Genomic DNA, 17,389 nt, shown 5'->3' with positions numbered 1-17,389 from the left:
TTTTCAAAATTAAACACATTCAAAACCTGCAATGACTCCAGAGACTGCAAAAGTGCATAAGTCCCTGTGATTTGCAGCCTGAATTAATCTCATGGGTAAACATCAAAATGTCCCAAGAATCGCTTTGATTATGCACTGTAAAAACAGGTTACCACAAGAAAAGCTCACCAACTTCCAAGCTACCTACAGAAAATCAGCCATTAAAAACATTTATAAATAGAATATAAGAAGAATAGGATTATACTGGGAAGGTAACAGAGGAAATAGCTCAGTGCTATCTAAAGCACTACTGACCAAAGCCTGCTTACTATATTTAAGGAAAATCCTTCTAAAGTGACAGAAAACACTATTTGTAGCCCACTCTATTTTTGACATTTAAGAAAGACTCCCCAGAAAATTTCAGTCTACAAAACAGAGCAGGGTGAAGGAAACCCATCCACATATGCTCCCAGGGAATGAAACTGAAATGAATTCTTTCATTTCTTCTGTGAACAAATCCACTAGAGTAGACAGATTTTCCTAAAACAATTCTTGGGTCACAAATAGGAAACAATTAGTTCAGCCAATCTGCAAAAACGTACTGAGAGCATGCCAAAGAAAAGCTTGTTGGAAGCGATGCTTTCATCTCAGTCAAAGAACTGTTTCCCAAGTTTTCATTTTGTTACTACCCTCCCAGCTAACAGACATGACTACAGCTGTATCAGCACAGATGCCCTGACCCAAAGGAATTTCTTGAAGACAGAGTAAGAAAAAAGCAGAATCGTGGAGTATCAGTAGTTAGAAAAACTAGCAGCTTTGGTTCAGATGAGAGTGTCTGCAGGTAGGCACAAAAAAGGAACTCAGAATATTGCCTGAGCTCTGTAGAGTTATGTTGGTCACTATTTCAACCATGTAAATTCCTAAACCTACAAATACAATGAATGATCTTTCCACCACCTATCTTACTTTTGGGGCTGTTCACTGCTGGAGAAAGTTGATCTCTTCTCTGCTAGTTTGTCTTAAGAACAGTGAGCGGTCTGCAGGACCTGTTCAAAACTGGAGATACGCAAGTACACTGCAGTCACGCCAAACATGCCTAATCTTCTGTCAACTACAGAAATCTTTCCACTTCAGAACAACAGGGAGGCTTCATACTGCTGCACCTGAACAACTAACGATTTTCTTGATGAAGTGGGAAATTCAGACACTCCTGATCCCACAATTAAAATAAATGCTTCAATGGTCAGACACACAAGGTAAAGAGAGAGTTCTGCTTCTTTTGCTACCTCGCTGAGCTCCATCATACACAGAAAAAACACCCACCACACGTTCAAAGTCTGCTAAAACCTCTTCCGACAAAGATGGTAGCTTCATTAACCACTTTTCTAGAAACAGAGTAACACAATACTTATATGATGCAAAACAGGTAATCCCATTTAAAATTCTGGAAACTGTGTATTCATATAAGAAGACAATTCTGCCCTCTCCCTGTTTCAAAGGGCAAAAACTTCCTGTGCTTCTGTGCAGCACAGATAGACAAATATCTCATCTTCATCTTTATCTCCATGTTCATTCCTTCTCCCCGACAGAAGATTACCACCTTCTGCAATCCCTGTTATTAGGACAAATCTTGCGTTTTAAAAACATCTTTTAGTTCTTCAAGCCAGGTGTGTAATCAACAGTGGACTGTAGTAAGATTAAGAACCCACTGCCACAGAGAACTAGAAAAGCAATGTTATTCACTAGTAACAAGAGATTTTAACTTGTCACCCACATGAGCATTTACATTATGGGCACATCCAGTCTATCAATTAACACTTAAAAAAAACCCAACTCTTTCAGTATCTGCAGAGAGCAAGGTTGCATCCCACCTCCCCTCACACAAAAGGTGAAACATCCCCAAACCTCTTCAATTCCCCCTTAATCAGAGGCTTGAAGTGTGATCTTGAGGATCCCTTTCAGAGAAAAGATAGTGGGCACAAACTGGATATATGCATGAACTGTAAATCTTGATTCACACTTCTAATTAGCCACAATTCTATTGGAATTAAGTACTTGCAGTGCCACTGACAGAAATGCTCTATCAGGTGTTGAACCAGCTCTGAACAACCAAGGAAGCACTGTTCTGCACAAAACTGCAGTAACATCAAGGAAGGAGGCGCTTCTCAGAGCAGCCACTTAGGAACCCAGACTAATTACTAGAGCTTCCCTGTGAAAGGGACACAGAACCAGTTTACACTTCTTGCAATGCACTCTGACACTCTCCACATGGATGGTAGTTTCTCTGGTTCCACCAGTTACTGTGAACTGGCATGGTCTGAACAGCCTAGTCCTATCCAAACAGGAAGGATCCTTCTGAAACAAGGAATCCACAGGTCTGCTTTGGCTCCAAAGGTTGGAGGCTTATGCACGCACAAAGGAAGCTGACATGAGCTGAAGTACAAGCACAAGCATTTGTGTCCAATAACCCCCTCAATGCTTCATTTCCTCATGCAAGGAGTAAGACGAGTAGGAATCTGAGTCTTGTATGGTGGGCAGAAGACTTAAGATGGGGTAGGGAAGGGGTGGGGGGGAAGGCTTCCTGAACTGGACACTACATCAGAAGGTGACTGTGCTCTCTGGAGGGCATCAAACACGGAAAGAGGTAAGGTGATGCTCAGCTCCTGCATACAAAGCCAACATGATGCACAGTCTTAACATGAAGAATATATTCAGAGCCCAAGATTTATTTCAAAGCTATTGACACTGACATGGCTACAGGCAAAGCCTTTGTGTTGAGAGTAAATAGGAGTATTTTCATCTTCCAACTTCCACTTTTCACTTACTTACTTACTTACTTGAACATAACTTTCACCTCTGAAGCTGGCATTGGTGAGTGAGCCTTGCAAGCCCATGATAACCACAAAAGGTGAGGAGGCTCCTATGGTCGTGCCATGGGAAGAGCTCAAATGGTTGGTCAGTGCACTTGGCTTTTAATTGGTAAAGGAATTTTCTGTTTAAACCAGCAAAGGTCTTAATATTATGTCGTTGACTCTGCTTGGAATTAGGGTTGGATCAGTGTATTTCTTAAGGATACACTTTTGGAGCTTTATCTCCTTGTCCTTCTGATTTGAAAGACCAGCAAATACCAAGAAATACACACTGAAGTGTTTTAAGTAACAAACAGGGACAGTATTTGACAAAGAAATCTGTAGACAGAAATCAGCTCTCATGTACAGGAAATTACTCAAACAAAATATGAAGAGGTTTATATAGGATTTACTGGGGGATAAAACAGACAGAGGAATGAGCAACACTAAAAACCGCAAATAGCAAATCTGTGGACAAGAGGCAAATGAGAAGTTTGTATGTGAAGGGAAGGCATGCCGTCAAGAGTGCTTGCTCTAGAGTACATTCACCTCAGCTGCTGGAAGACCGTAAGAAGTGGCAATGGATATCCTCTACCACGTATTTTTGTATATGTGGATGGGAGAATGGAACACGAGCCAGAACTCTGGGGAAAGAGTAGATCCTCTTTTTCGGCTTCTGCCAGCCTGGCACCATATCTGCAGATAGTGCAAAACCTAAAATGTTTTACCATTCAAAGCAATGTTTCTGGGAGGAGTTCCTGCACCAATACAGAATAGAGATGCCTATTTTGTTCCTGACAAAATAACATAGTTTCTCTGGCGCTGAACACTGTCGAATTTGTTTCCAGGTTAAGATCTTCTTTAGAAGACCATGGCTAAGCAATGTGGACAAGAGCTTTTCCTAGCTGTTCACAAGGCCACTGCTCCAAATCAGCTGGGATTTTCTTGAGGATGGGAAGGAGTGAGTGTGTCTGTGAATGAGAAACTTTCAGCATGCAGGTCAGGGCACGCGCAGGAAGGTGAGCACAGCAAACAGTAAGCCCACCAGAGACCAGGAGACTACTGATGAGAGCAGCAAACAGAAACACAGCATGTCTCTGAGGCAACAGTCACAGACCTTTCCCACAGTGATAGAGAAGACTGACTGCTACAAGAGGAAAAAAAAAAACAAAAGGTTAAGAAATCAAGACTTACTCACTGTCAGGACTCAACAGTTAAGTGATTTTTTATAAAGCCTTTTATTTCTGGTCTCTAGAATAAAATATGAGTTGTCTATTTCAACTAGCTACAGCTCTATTTGCTCTAATTGAACCTGGCCTTCCAGTTTAAAAGCTTTCTTCCTCTCTCTAGGTCTGCAATAAGGCACATTTAAGACATCCTCATCCCCAGTCACTGTTTTCCTCTCTTCTCATCGAAATCTGTTAATAAAGATATCAAAAAGACAAAAGAACCCAGAGAAACAAGGAAGAATGCAACAGAAAACCCAATATGTCATTTAATAAGAGATCAGGGACAGGGGGGCAAAAAACACAAGAGAAGATGTGTCGTTCCATTCCAAGTCAAGAGAAATGAGGAGAAGCGATTTCCTTTGCTTCCAGAAAGTAACATTCTCTCAACTCCATCTGCTGGTCATAGGGATAACTGTGAAATGAAGCTGGTGTCTGGAAGCTGAACTTCACACATTGTACTCCTAACCCCTGTAGAAATACTAGATTTACTGCTATGTCCATGAAGAAGCCATCTATTACAATGCCTGGAACACACAGCACTGCAGACAGTGCAAAGCTCCACCAAGTTTGATGTGAAAGTCTAACAGGGTTCCCCCCACTGACAACACAACCCAGAGGCCAGGTACTCCAACATCAAGAGACTCCTGGTTCCCGTATAAGCTGCACACTGCGGCGAGTGCCAAAGTGCAGAGCATGGCTCACTGCCACAGTCCCGCAGAGATTTTGCATAATCTCACTACAGGCAGAGCATTGCCAATCCTGCATCAAACAGCTGAAGTAACACCGAAACTCAACAGTGTGTCACCAAAACTTCCCAGGACGTAAGAAGCAACATTTACGTTTCTGAAACAAGTCATTCACTCAAGATTTCAAGCTGCCTAATCTGTAAAGAAAATTGATTGTATCCTGTCACAGTCATACAAAGCAATAGCTAACATTCAGATCCACAGTTAACAAAATAGAACAAAAAAAAAATCCATCCAGCTGGCACTAAAAATTAATACCTTAGTGCTGACCTTTTAATCATTTTAATACCATAAGGCTTGTTATTTCTATCCTAATTAAACAGATTATACCAACATGTTTCTCAGGGTCTAGTGCAGGGCTGGAAGATGCCATGAACTAACACTTAAGAGAACCACTTCATTTGGGAGGTGAGAAGCAAGAGTGTGTGTTCTTCTCAGAATTCAGATTTAAAACAATTCCACTGTTGCAGCAGAGGTTTATCCCAGCTGTCAGTCTGAGGTTTATGCCTTGCAGTGGGAAAACTCATGATTAGTATTTAGGACAGGGGTGCCACAGATAATGATGCTTAGAATAATGTGGGTTAAAAACATCCCATCTTTTGTTTTACTTTTGCAGTATACACAAGGTTACAAAGAAAAGCAAAAGGAGTGTTTAAGAAATTCCTGCTTTTCAAGACTAAGGGGCCTTAAGACAACAGCTGCACCTTTCCATTTCCTCTTCTTCTATTTAGATATTCTTATTGGTAACCAAGGTGTTTAACATCATGATGGAACCTGTTTTCCTGTGTCAGACATGCAACATACAACCAGTGTTTTCATTCGCATGGGTTTGTCTCTCATGGAATAGTATTTACAGAGCCCTTTAACCTAAGGGTAGTATAAATTACTGTTTTAGCAAGACATGTGGCTCACATCTTCCAATCATTTCCCAAAGATGTAGTTGGTATTTCACTTGCTGTAGTAGATGGAGTCTGAACTGATACTCCACAGGTTCATTTTTGACAGATGGTAACCTAACGTTTACACTTCACTCCTGCCTCCTTCAGGCAATGTCTCCAGCAGACCACGCACAAAGCCAAACCCCTCAAACCAAACCACCATCTCTAAGGTCCAAAAGCATCACAGGACATAGCAAATGGCAAAGGGATTGCAGAAAGAAAGCATGGCACAATAGTTCGTAGCTGCAAGCCTGCTCTGGGGAGCTGCCTCTGTCACAAACAACTTTTCACAAGGGCTGTTTGAGTCATATTTTAGTTGCCCAACATGAGACACAGACAGCCTTCCATGAGTTACGGAAGCACACATCTAGCTGATGTAAACATTATTTTACCCCTAACATCTTCACATATGAAAGGAGGAAGGCTTTAGCAAGCCAGAGCCTACAAACCTCAAGTTCAGAGTCAGCAGATTCTTCCAGTCTTAGCCTTTTTGTGCCTCAGCCTCATGTTTAAAACTGGGGCAACACATCTTTATCTCAGAGAGGCACTGTGAGAATTAAACAATCTGAAGTATGTGCCTGCTCCAGTAATGACTGCCACAAAAAAGACTGTTTGGAAATGACCGTCTGAGTGAAATATATTACTACATTCAGACAAGACCCACAGCTACACACTGAGCACCAAAAATAGAACAAAATGTTGACTAGATGCTCTTTCAGAGGGCACTGTTCATATTGTATGCTGAATAGAGCAAAGTCCCTGTGGAAGGAATAGCATATGGCCATGTATGCACTATTACCAAATAATTACACTGCCTTACCCACTGCCACCAAGTAAAGGTTAAATTTTAACAAGTCTGACATTTCCTTTTAAATTCTTGGCTTTGCAATAAGAATGTTTAAATGGAAATTTCAGTTTCTAAAGACAAAAATTCCACCCCATCAGGACTGTAATCAAACTCTAGCCACCACATGACCCATAAGCAGGGTGAGACCTTTTGGTTCAACAGTACAGATGTCTATCAGCTGGAATGGCCATTACTTTCTGTATTGGCTTGAAGAGAAAAAGATATATTGGAAATACAGAGCTTTTGACACCTGAGAAATAAAGAAAGATGGTGCTGACTGTCCTCTCAGAAGACAAGTGATATTTCTGACATTTTAAAGAAACTGCAATTGATAGCACCAGGAAAGTAAGTTTTCTTTGCTGTATTCCACTTCTTGGACAAGATGGGGAGAAAGGAAACTGAAAGTTTTTTTCTTTTACTTCCTTCCCAACCACTGGACAAGCCTTGATGGCAAATGCCTTTTTTGTTCCACCTGAGTATCTGCCATTACATCCTATACTAGTAAGTGAGTACAGTAAGATTTAGGCTTCCCAAACCCTGGTACTGAAATGAGCACAGACAATTAGGCTGCAGAATGATCCAATCCCCGAGGTGAACACAGCACTTTGTGAGGATTTGCAGGTTCGCTGCAATATCAGGGCAATAATTCATTTGCTATATATTTGATCTAAACTTAAAAGCATTTTAAAAATAAAATTAGAATAGTCATGCAGCAAATTGTCTTTTAGAACTATTCTGCATGAGTACAAGTCGTATTCTGAACATGTTCTTAATTCCAGTCACTATCTCCTTTCCATAATCACAAGCAGTAAATGACACAGTAAACAAAGATTTCATAGTGTAACTAAAGGAAAATTAGGACGTGGTCCTCTAAAATCAGGAGAAAAGAGGAAGCTTATTACACTCTGTTCCCTCATATTTAGCCTGGTTAGTGACAGGCAGATAGCAAACTCACTGATGGAAGGACAAGCATTGCTTGTGCCAAAAAACCAGCTAGTTTTCTAGTTAAATTGAAAAATAAGCAATTTGCATCTTATGGAAGGTTTTACAAGTTTCTATAGTAACTGCTACCATGTACAAGAATTTAAAATGCAACAAGCTGGAGTTTCCATGGAAACAACACAAGCAGTTTGATTAATACGCAGACATACTGAGACAAATGGGAATATTTCATTTCACTTTATAAAGCAAGCTCTAGTAAACAGAATACTACAAACTTGGGCAAGGTATCCTGCTAAGAACTGTTCTTATAAGCTTGTGAGCTGCAAGTCACACACAAGAGAAACTGAGAAGCATGTGGCATGTTTACTACTTCAGATTCAAAGGATATGAAAGGTACTATGTTGTTTCAGGAAGCTGATGCTCTATCTAACACATTATAATTGATTTAGAAATGTAAACTTACAAACGGCACTTACAGAGAAGACATTTCAATTTGGTTTGGAGCTAAATGTACCAGACAAAATGAAAGGAAGTTCTTACATCAAAGCACTGTGATTTCTTAGAAAGTTAAGTTACTGGATGCACTACACAGTGACAGTGAGGAATCACGGGGCAACTCTCATGTTCAAATGACCGTGGAGTAGAGGTCCAGTAATGCTGCCAAAGCTGTATCACTCACGAATTTAGAATGCACGACGGAGACACAATGAATAAGGGAAACAGGCAAGTACGACTCACCATGTTTGGCACACTGGTGACAGGAGTACTCTTGATGTCGGCTGGAAAGGGAGACAAACTATTCGCCATGCCTGGCTTGCTTGGTAACTGAGGATTCACTCCTGTAGCTCCCATCTGCTGCCCTCCAGTTTGACTGAAAGGCTGCCCGAAGGGACTAGTGTTACCTGTCATTCCCATCTGGAAAAGAATGAATAAAATTATTATCACCTCTTTGATTCCAAGGGGACATTAAGAAAACATGCATCAAATATTGATCTTTGCATTCACAGAGAACAAACTCCAGTGTCAGTTGCTCAATATTATAGTATCAATTTTACAACTTTAAATAAAAGTATGGGGAAAAAAATTTTTTTACAAATTCACAGTTCTGTGTCTCAGGTGTTGCAACTTAACTTACAAAATCATCATGAGAATGCAAAGGGGAAAACAAGAACAATCCTTCCTACTCTGCATTGACAGAAATTACTTTTTTCAGCACTGCAAAAACTTTTGAAAACCAACAAAACCTCAAATCCTGTAACACTTTGTGCACAGAGTGCACAAAGCATGACTTTGTACATAGACTAGAAGGGAGTGGATTATACAGAGGCATCTAGCAAATGCTTATCTACTTATGATTTTGTACTTGAGGAAAAATGTCTGAGCAAAAGGACATCTATCTAATGCTGACATCCTTAACAAATCAGACCCCCAAAACTCCTTACGAAGGGCAAGCAGAAACATGACTCCTTCCGAATGAGAGCACTGTCCATCTGAAGAGGCATTTTCCCTGAAGAACAGCCTCTCAAGAGAAATGGTGAAATCTCTATTACTTGAGCCAGTTAATATTTTATTAGGGACTGCAGTGATAGGACATGGGGTAACGGGTTGAAACTTAAACAGCAGAGGTTTAGACTGGATATAAGGAAGAAATTATTTACTGTGAGGGTGGTGAGGTACTGAAATGGGTTGCCCAGGGAGGTTGTGAATGCTCCATCCCTGGCAGTGTTCAAGGCCAGGCTGGACAAAGCCTTGGGTGATATGGTTTAGTGTGAGGTGTTCCTGCACATGGCAGGGGGGTTGGAACTAGATGATCTTAAGCTCCTTTCCAAACCTAACTATTCTATGATTCTATGATATTACACTGGACAAAAGGTCCTCAAAAAACATTTTAGCAGGAATTTACTTCTTTCAAAGAGGACAACTAAGAGTAGGACTCTCCTTCCCCCTCCAAATAAAGAAGAAATAAAAGCTGACAGATCATGTTTGTGCTCCCACCTGTCCCACACTGGGAGGATTTCTAGATGACCTTATCACCTGTCAGAATGTCTTAAATATAAATCCAACCACTGTGCAAGTCTTGAAATATTAAATCCTATTTTTCCCCTTCCTTTGGCCTCTTCAGCTCTTCCACATACAACACACTGGTTTTCCATGGTCCTGGTCTTTTCACTCTCCTTACCAGCAGGAATTCAGGAGGACTATTCCCATGGCTAGAAGAGGTAATGTGCACATCAGTTTGCCAGTGTAACACCCTCATCATAAGGAACTGCTCAGTGGTTGTTTTTTCATGCTTACAGGAATCAGGCTGCATGATCACTTGATGAAGCACTGGTTAAGACCACTAAATTATGTCGGGGCAGAGTCCAATAAACACAGTTTGACTGTGCCTTGTCCTCTTTGTCAGTGTACTTTGTACACTTGGGTTTCAGACAGCTGGCCCAACCACATTCAAAGTAGCTTTATATTAGGAAATACTCCCTTAACCTGCATCCTGCCAAGTGGCTGTTGCCAGATTCAGGCCTTTTTTCCACTGTACAAACTGTTAAATCTTGCCAGAAAAACCTGACTCCCTACATACATGTTAAAAAAAACAGCAGCTGTTTCTTGTCAATATAAGAGGTTATCAGATATGTGCTGTCTTCTATTGTAAAGCTGAATAATTCAAACAGCATTTAAGTCCAAAAAACACATTACTTAACAGCATCAAAACCTAAGTAGTAAAGACTGCTTTTATAGAAGAGTACAGCTACCATCACACTGCACAACTATTAACAACTATATTTTCTGTATTTCTGTAGGACTGCATGTTAGGGTTTTATTATTATTTTGGCAGCTTTTCTCTGAGGAATTAAGAGTGAAGTATTTAATAAACTTACCCACTCATCTTAGCCTACTATTTCAGACGTATGATAAAGGATCATATGATACCTACAGCTACTCATTAATACTATGACAGTGTTTCAGACTACCTGTGAAGAAAATTTCTGAAACTAAAAGTGAGATTCTGAGAAAGCAACTTATGACTACTTAAACCTTTCAGAGGCCAGAAATAGGAACATTAGCTGTTTGGGTCTTACTCTGTTTCTGCTTTTGTCTAAATCCCCAACTACAAATTTCATTCATTTGTAAACATAATCTAGGAGTGCAGCACAGGCTGGGATCAGTCCAGCTAGGGAGCAGCTCTGTGGAAAAGGACCTCAGGATCCCAGTGGACAACAAACTCCACACGAGTGAACAGTGTGCAGCTGCAGCAAAGGGTTATATCAACAAGGGCACTTCCAGCAGATACAAAGATGTCATTATCGCACTCTACTCAACACTTGTCAGGCCACACCTGAAGTACTGTGTTCAGTTTTGGTCCTTGCTAAACAAGAAAGATTTGGACAGGCTGGAGAGGATCCAGAGAATCACCACGGAGATGATCCAAGGGATGGGAAGCCATGTGAGAAAAGGCTGAAAGAGATGGGCTTGCTCAGCCTACAGAAGATCTGATCACTAGGGGAGGAGATGGAAAAGACTCAGTGTAGGCAACAAAGTTGCCCACCACGGACTTGTTCAGTTTGTGCAGTAGTCATACATTCTAAGCCTCTGGCAGAATCTCAAAACACAGCTGAATTTTCAGAAAGTGGAAGATTTTCTTTAGGCAGTGAGGATGTTAAGCAAACTTCACACCAAATTTAAGTTCTTGCTCCTGAAGAGAGGTTTTCCTCATGTAATTTCATTCTCAAGAAAGATTAGCATTTTTATTACAGGAAAAAATGTTTTAGAATATTTTTTAGAAAGAATATTACAAATATTTCTGTCTCAAAAGAAAAAGAACAGAAAATTTCATTATAAGTTTGCTACAACTCTAAGCCACTATAACATCCTAAAAGCATCAGCGAACTGCAATACTAACAGGTTTATCATATTAGAATACTTCCTTTTCAATAGATCTTGTTATTAAACATATCACAACTAAGTACAACAACAAAGCAACCTGTCAAGCCTTGCAAACTGAGAGCTTAATATGATGATAATTTCTCCTCTTCTAGGTGATCATTAACTAACAGATACCTGATTGAAATTTTAAGAAATGCCTTGCTATTCTTTGAAACCAAGCCAGAAGCAGAGCAGCTTCCATTTGAAACACTGTGGTTTTTTTAAACCTGCTATCTGCCACATGGTGTTCCAATTCTGACATTGTTCTTCAATCAACTAAAGGAACCTAAGGCTGAATACCAGTCTACAACTTTAAAAAAGCAGGTACTTTGATAACACTGTAAAACATTAGATATGCCCTTTAACCTAAACTTTATTTCTTTTTTGTAAATTATGGCCACTGAAACAAACTGCTAAAGATTTTTTTTTGTTTGAAGTCCACCTTAAAATAAATCTGAAAAGGTGGCAAGATCTTTCTTTTGTGGCAGTCCCTGAAGTAAATATGGAGACAAAAGTCAGGAGGGCCCATATACAAGATGAGTTTAATAAAGCTCAGAGATGTTCATAGTTTCAGGTTTTCTAAGCTCAGTTTTGCCTCAGAGGAATTAAACTTACTAACAGAACTGTGATTTCCAGAGACAAGGAGTGCACACCACAATGCAAGAATTGCTCTAACAAACTCTTACCTATTCGTAATAGTTTTCAACCAAGGCTGGGCTCAACGAGGAATTTTAGTGGCAGAACAACCTTGCTGACAAACAGCATTAAGATCAACAGCCTTTCAGAGCTGCTACTACCAACCTAAAGAGCAGCTCAATATTTACTCCAGCAGCAAGCACCTCCAGCGAACAGAGCCAGCAGCAAAGCAAAGCATTGCCAGCACCTCACCAGTGCAAAGGCAGCAAATAGGAGATGGAAGAAAAGCAAGAATGGGGCAAACCTCTGCATAATGACACAGAAAGGTATCCTACTGCATAAGGCATTAGCTGGCATTTCCTGCTTAATCTGAGCATCAAGATAAGGTGACCTTCCTTGGAACTTCATTTAAACCACTGCTAGTTGAAATCTCAAAAAACAACTGGCAAAATATAATCAGATGATCAAGCCTTCACATAGTAAAGATTTTACACAGCTTATTCATTCTGAAAACTGAAACCAGCAGCTCCAAACCAAGCGACTCAGAAGGCTCAAATGCTTCTGCCTCTTCCCCCAGTTCTTTTCCGATGTGAAATGAGGGGGCAGGCGGGGGAAAAAGGCAGATACTCAGAAGACCTTTGTTTTTATATTTAAGTCATTAAAGATGACAAACCAACATGAACATGGGAGTCAGCAACCTGATAAGAATGGTCTTTTTATGCAGGACTCTGAGCCAACACAAAGATTTTTATGCAAAGTTTGTTAAATTTACTTTCCTGGAAGGAACAAAATCAAAAAGCTATCCAGTGTGAGTTCTTTTTTCACCTGCAACAAATGGGCATGGATGTGTGTATCACAGGACCACTCAAGATTCAACCTATTAGCATGGTAGCTGGTGCACTTCCCTCACAACAGAAGCAGAAAGCTCTCTGAAAACCTGGGTTATGTTGCACTTCACTCCCATTTTGTGCTAAGCTTAAGGATGTTCCTTCCCCTGTTGCCTTCTCTTCCTTTCCATCAGTTCATTCAACTGTCAGTTGATATCCTTTCTCAAGCATCATTTTCTACAGGCCGTGTTCTCTGATCTCTATCCCAGGTGGCTCCTTTCATCCCTCCTCATCCTTTGGCAACTCACATTTTATCCTCATGTTTCTGTGTCACAATTTTGTGCAACTCCTGTTTCTTACTTGGTTCTTTGTGCTCACAACTGCAATGACTTCTGACAGAGTAAAGCAGACATTTTCACAAGCCAGGTGTTCTCTATGCAGCTACTGATCAGTTGTGATGGGGGAGATGCAGAGGTGCTATAAAGGACCTAGCACAGAACTGCAAGTCAAGGCTAGAAGCACCTGAAGAAATAGCATAATTAATGCAGAAAACCAGCTTAAACACATTATTTCTACTCTAAAATAGTTCTTCTCAGAAACAGAAGAATACTACTCTCCTTTAATGGAAAAGGCATTTAATTTAATAATTCTGCTATCCCAGAAAGACAAGCAGATTCTGTTCCCTTTTATATCACTATGGCAACTCACTAAGATACTGGAATCTATTACTGAGAGTGGATAGGAAACAGGGTATTTCACTATACTCTCACCAGTCAAGGAATGCAGAAACTTCCAAGCTGAAAAAAGAAAACCAAACCTTTGTTTAGCTGACTTGGACTACACAAGTTTTGAGCAGCAGGTGTGGGAGGTACTTCTCTTTGGTTTACTTTTTGGTTATTTTCAGAACAGCAATTCAATTTCCTCTAGCACCTGGAGCTTCACGGATATTACAGATCAAGTATGTAACCAAATTTATACCTCATCCAAAGGCTCAACTCGAAGTTGGTGGGACTGAAATAAGAAGTTCGCCAATCTAATTTAAAAGATACCTTAGGACCAGACTGGACCTTTATACTATATCATTTCTTCTATTTTTAAAAACTTACCCTTTTCCTCCCTTCTTTATCACTGCTGACATACCACAGAACTTCCTCTAGCTGAACATCAAGGAGCTGCTCTCTTTGTACACGAAGCATCTAGGCCATAAATAAATCTTTTCCTTTCCTCCTACTCTTAAGTTTTTATTAACTGTCCCTTTACCTTTACCACTACAGCCATTTATCTCACTCAGTTACTTCATTACCACATATTCCTCTGATGCTCCCAAGACATGCAACTAATACAACATGCTGCAAAAACCATTCACTGTTACAAGCACTCAATTTCCTATTCACAATCCCTTTTTCAGCTTTCCTACCAATATGCTGTTATAAACCACAGAACTGTACACACTTCTGCTCCTTACTACCCATTTTCCTTTGGGCAACTCTGCTCTCCTCTGGCTGCCACAACCCACCTTTCTCCAGGGTTTCCAAACTTAATAAAAGGGACTGTCAGGACAGACTGAGCTCACTATCAGTTTCCCTGCAAGAGAGAAAGCATCCTCATTGCAGGCACATGCCAAGAAGCAGCATCCACCTCTGACAACACTGCCAGTTCTGTATGTTGTATCACCATTGCCTACATAGAGTTAACGTTAATTTGTTTTGTTAGTTGGTCCAGACAGATTAGTCCAGGGGAAGAAAACCAAAACCCCCTCTTTAAGTTAAATGTTGACTTTCATGAAGTTTTGAAGCACCGACTCTTCTGTACAAAACTAGAAGTTTATTATGGCCAGTACTTAAAACCAAAACAAAAAAATACCACCATATTTAGACCAGCCTGAGAGCAGCAAAACCACTGAAAGATTGATATGAGAACCAAAGAACTCAAAGCAGCATGGGTTCAGCAGAAAATAAGCCTGGCTGAAGTAATCTGATTATGATCCAATTCTGTAAACTAAAAATAGTTACCATTAATATTCAGTTTGGTACCTACTAGATTTTTAACTAGAAAACAGTCCTAGAAAGAAAGGAAGCACGCTAGACAGCTTGGCTGGACTTTGAAAGCTGTGAATCTGCAAAGTGCTTGAACAACAGCCCTGAGCTCTCAGTATGACAACAGGAGGTCTGAAAAGAAAACTGGGTAAGCATGCAGTGACTTCTTTATGTGTTTGGCTTGATGTGAAAGCTACTGCAATGACAACGATCATGCTGTATTAGTTCATGAACAGTACGTAAGAATGACAGGATTCAGAAAAGCCTCAAGGACTATTAAAAGAACTAAAATGCATGGCTGCAACAGAATCTAATTGCAATCATACCCTAATTTATTTAGCTTACTATTTAAGCTTATTAATTTGCTTAACTTATTAAGGTAAGGATTGAAGTGAACCTGAAGTACCAATTTAGGGAATAGGAAGGTGATAACAGGAATATTTCCTATTTAGCAAAGACATATCAACAGGGAAGAGCTGAAGCTCTACAGCTTCAAAGCAAAAATTAGAAAAAATGTAAGTGACCAAATATCACTGAAATTCTGAAGATTAATGCAATTTTTTATCTAAATAGTGTGTGCTATTACTCATCAACAGGAATTAATTCACAAAAGCCATAAGACCTATAATCAGAGGTATCATGTCTGACTTTATCGCTGTCATTTTTATATGTGTAATTCTTTATTAAATGTAACCTAATAACTGAAAGCAAATACAAGTTCCCTTCTGCTTGTCTATACAGAAAGATTGAGAAGAAGTTACCCCAGGAAGTAAAAATCATTTGAGACTCTGACCAAGCTGTCAAGACCATTAAACAAACCCACAGACAAGTATCAAAGTCCAGGAAAGCAGTGGCACAGAGGAGAAACCCCAAAACTACATCAAAACACTGTATTTTCCTTGGTCACGTAGAACTGTACTAGACAGAACATGGCTTAGTGCAACTTCAGATGACTGCTCTTCTAATGACACAAGATCAAGACTGGGTGGACTCCAAGAGAGAATTTCATTCACTCAATCCAGTAGCAATTAAGCTGCCTCTTCAGACTGACAGTGATTGCAGTAAAGTTGTTAGCTGGATAACCTAAGGAAACTGGGTTTAAGCAATAACACTGTGACTATCGGCATCCCACCTCCTCCCCCTCCCTCCAATCAGTTTAATCACTTTGTAAATCACTGGTCAATTTTACCCATTTTTGTTAAAGGTCTCACAGATAATTAAGTTCCTAAGTAGAGAGATGGACAGGTAGATTATGACACTCAGATTTACATCTCCAGGTAGAAAAGGCACAAAGACCTCTGCTATTCCCCACCATGTTTAGCCGAGGGCAGTGTATCTAGGCCTCTCAAAGAGCCACTGTTACTGCCAGTTTACTCCTGTCAGCACCTCAGAAAGATTATCTGAGGACATGGGAGCAAACTGAAAGTAGGATAGGGAATGGTTTAGAAGACCCCTGGGGAGGGGTGCTGTGAAGAACCACAGCCTTACAGTGCAGCACAAGGATACACAGCCAATCTAGGTATGCCACTCTCAGATCCATTTTGACAACAGAAAAATAGAAAGGTCAGACCATTTTTCCCCCCACTAAACTGTTCCCATGTCTCTGAATCTTACAAGATAGTTATAAGAGGAAGACAAAGACACCCTTACATTCTTCCAGACTTGTCTATGTACGAAAGCTAAAATCAATTTAATTGTAAGAATATAAGAATTTTACAATTCGAGAACAGAAAATGCATATCCTAATTCAGGAAAAAAGAGAGAGAGCAGAGGCATCATAGACATGATCTTTTATGATAAAAGGCCGGGTCTTCACAAACTAATAGTAGTGTTGAAGCACTGCATACGTGAGAGCTTGGCTGTTCAACAGTATAAACTGCTCTATTAAGACACATCTGTCACTCACTACTGCTTTCTTCTAAATACCTTGTACTTGCAAAGAACCTTCCCCCTACTTCCTCCTGTTGTATTGCTGAAATAACCCAGTGTGAAATAACATACTAAATAGCAAGAAGACAATAACTATTTCAGCCTTCAAAAGCTACCTGTGAACAATGATTTAGTTTTCTGAATGCCTGAGCAGCAACTTTAGGGTTATACCATAATCAATAGCCCTTGGTTGTCAGAGCAACTGTGCATAAATAATCCAGCCCTTCCAGAGCAGCTTCTGACATGCTTCATCCAAAATCCCCTATTACATTACTGACACGTTCGGGACACTTTTCCTCTCTCTACTTTTTAAGAGCAAGCTGGTATGAAATGGAAATTCTGCCCTTTCCACTATGACCCACAGATCCAAGAAGTATCCTTTAGGTTCAGCATGATTTGGTATACAGACAGAGGTATACTGCTCCTGCCTCCAAGTCAGCACTGTCACAAGTCACCACAGGACAGAGATGATTCAGAACCTCTTCTGTACTTGCTGCCACCAAGCCACTG

General features: G+C 40.2%; 1 protein-coding gene across 4 annotated transcripts in view; it reads right to left on the bottom strand.

Annotated features, from left to right (window-relative positions):
• Positions 1 to 17,389, bottom strand: part of CREBBP (CREB binding protein) — a 99,241-nt gene that overhangs the window by 55,009 nt on the left and 26,843 nt on the right. For all 4 annotated transcript variants that reach the window (XM_031052057.2, XM_031052059.2, XM_005152485.3 and 1 more), the window contains one exon: positions 8,269 to 8,445. In XM_031052057.2, coding sequence (XP_030907917.1) covers positions 8,269 to 8,445 — 177 coding nt within the window. The remainder of the gene's footprint in view (positions 1 to 8,268; positions 8,446 to 17,389) is intronic.

This window comes from Melopsittacus undulatus, chromosome 8 (assembly GCF_012275295.1).
Source record: "Melopsittacus undulatus isolate bMelUnd1 chromosome 8, bMelUnd1.mat.Z, whole genome shotgun sequence".
NCBI lineage: Eukaryota > Metazoa > Chordata > Aves > Psittaciformes > Psittaculidae > Melopsittacus > Melopsittacus undulatus.
The sequence above is the reverse complement of the archived record's forward strand: the minus strand, read 5'-3'. Positions and strand labels throughout refer to the sequence as shown.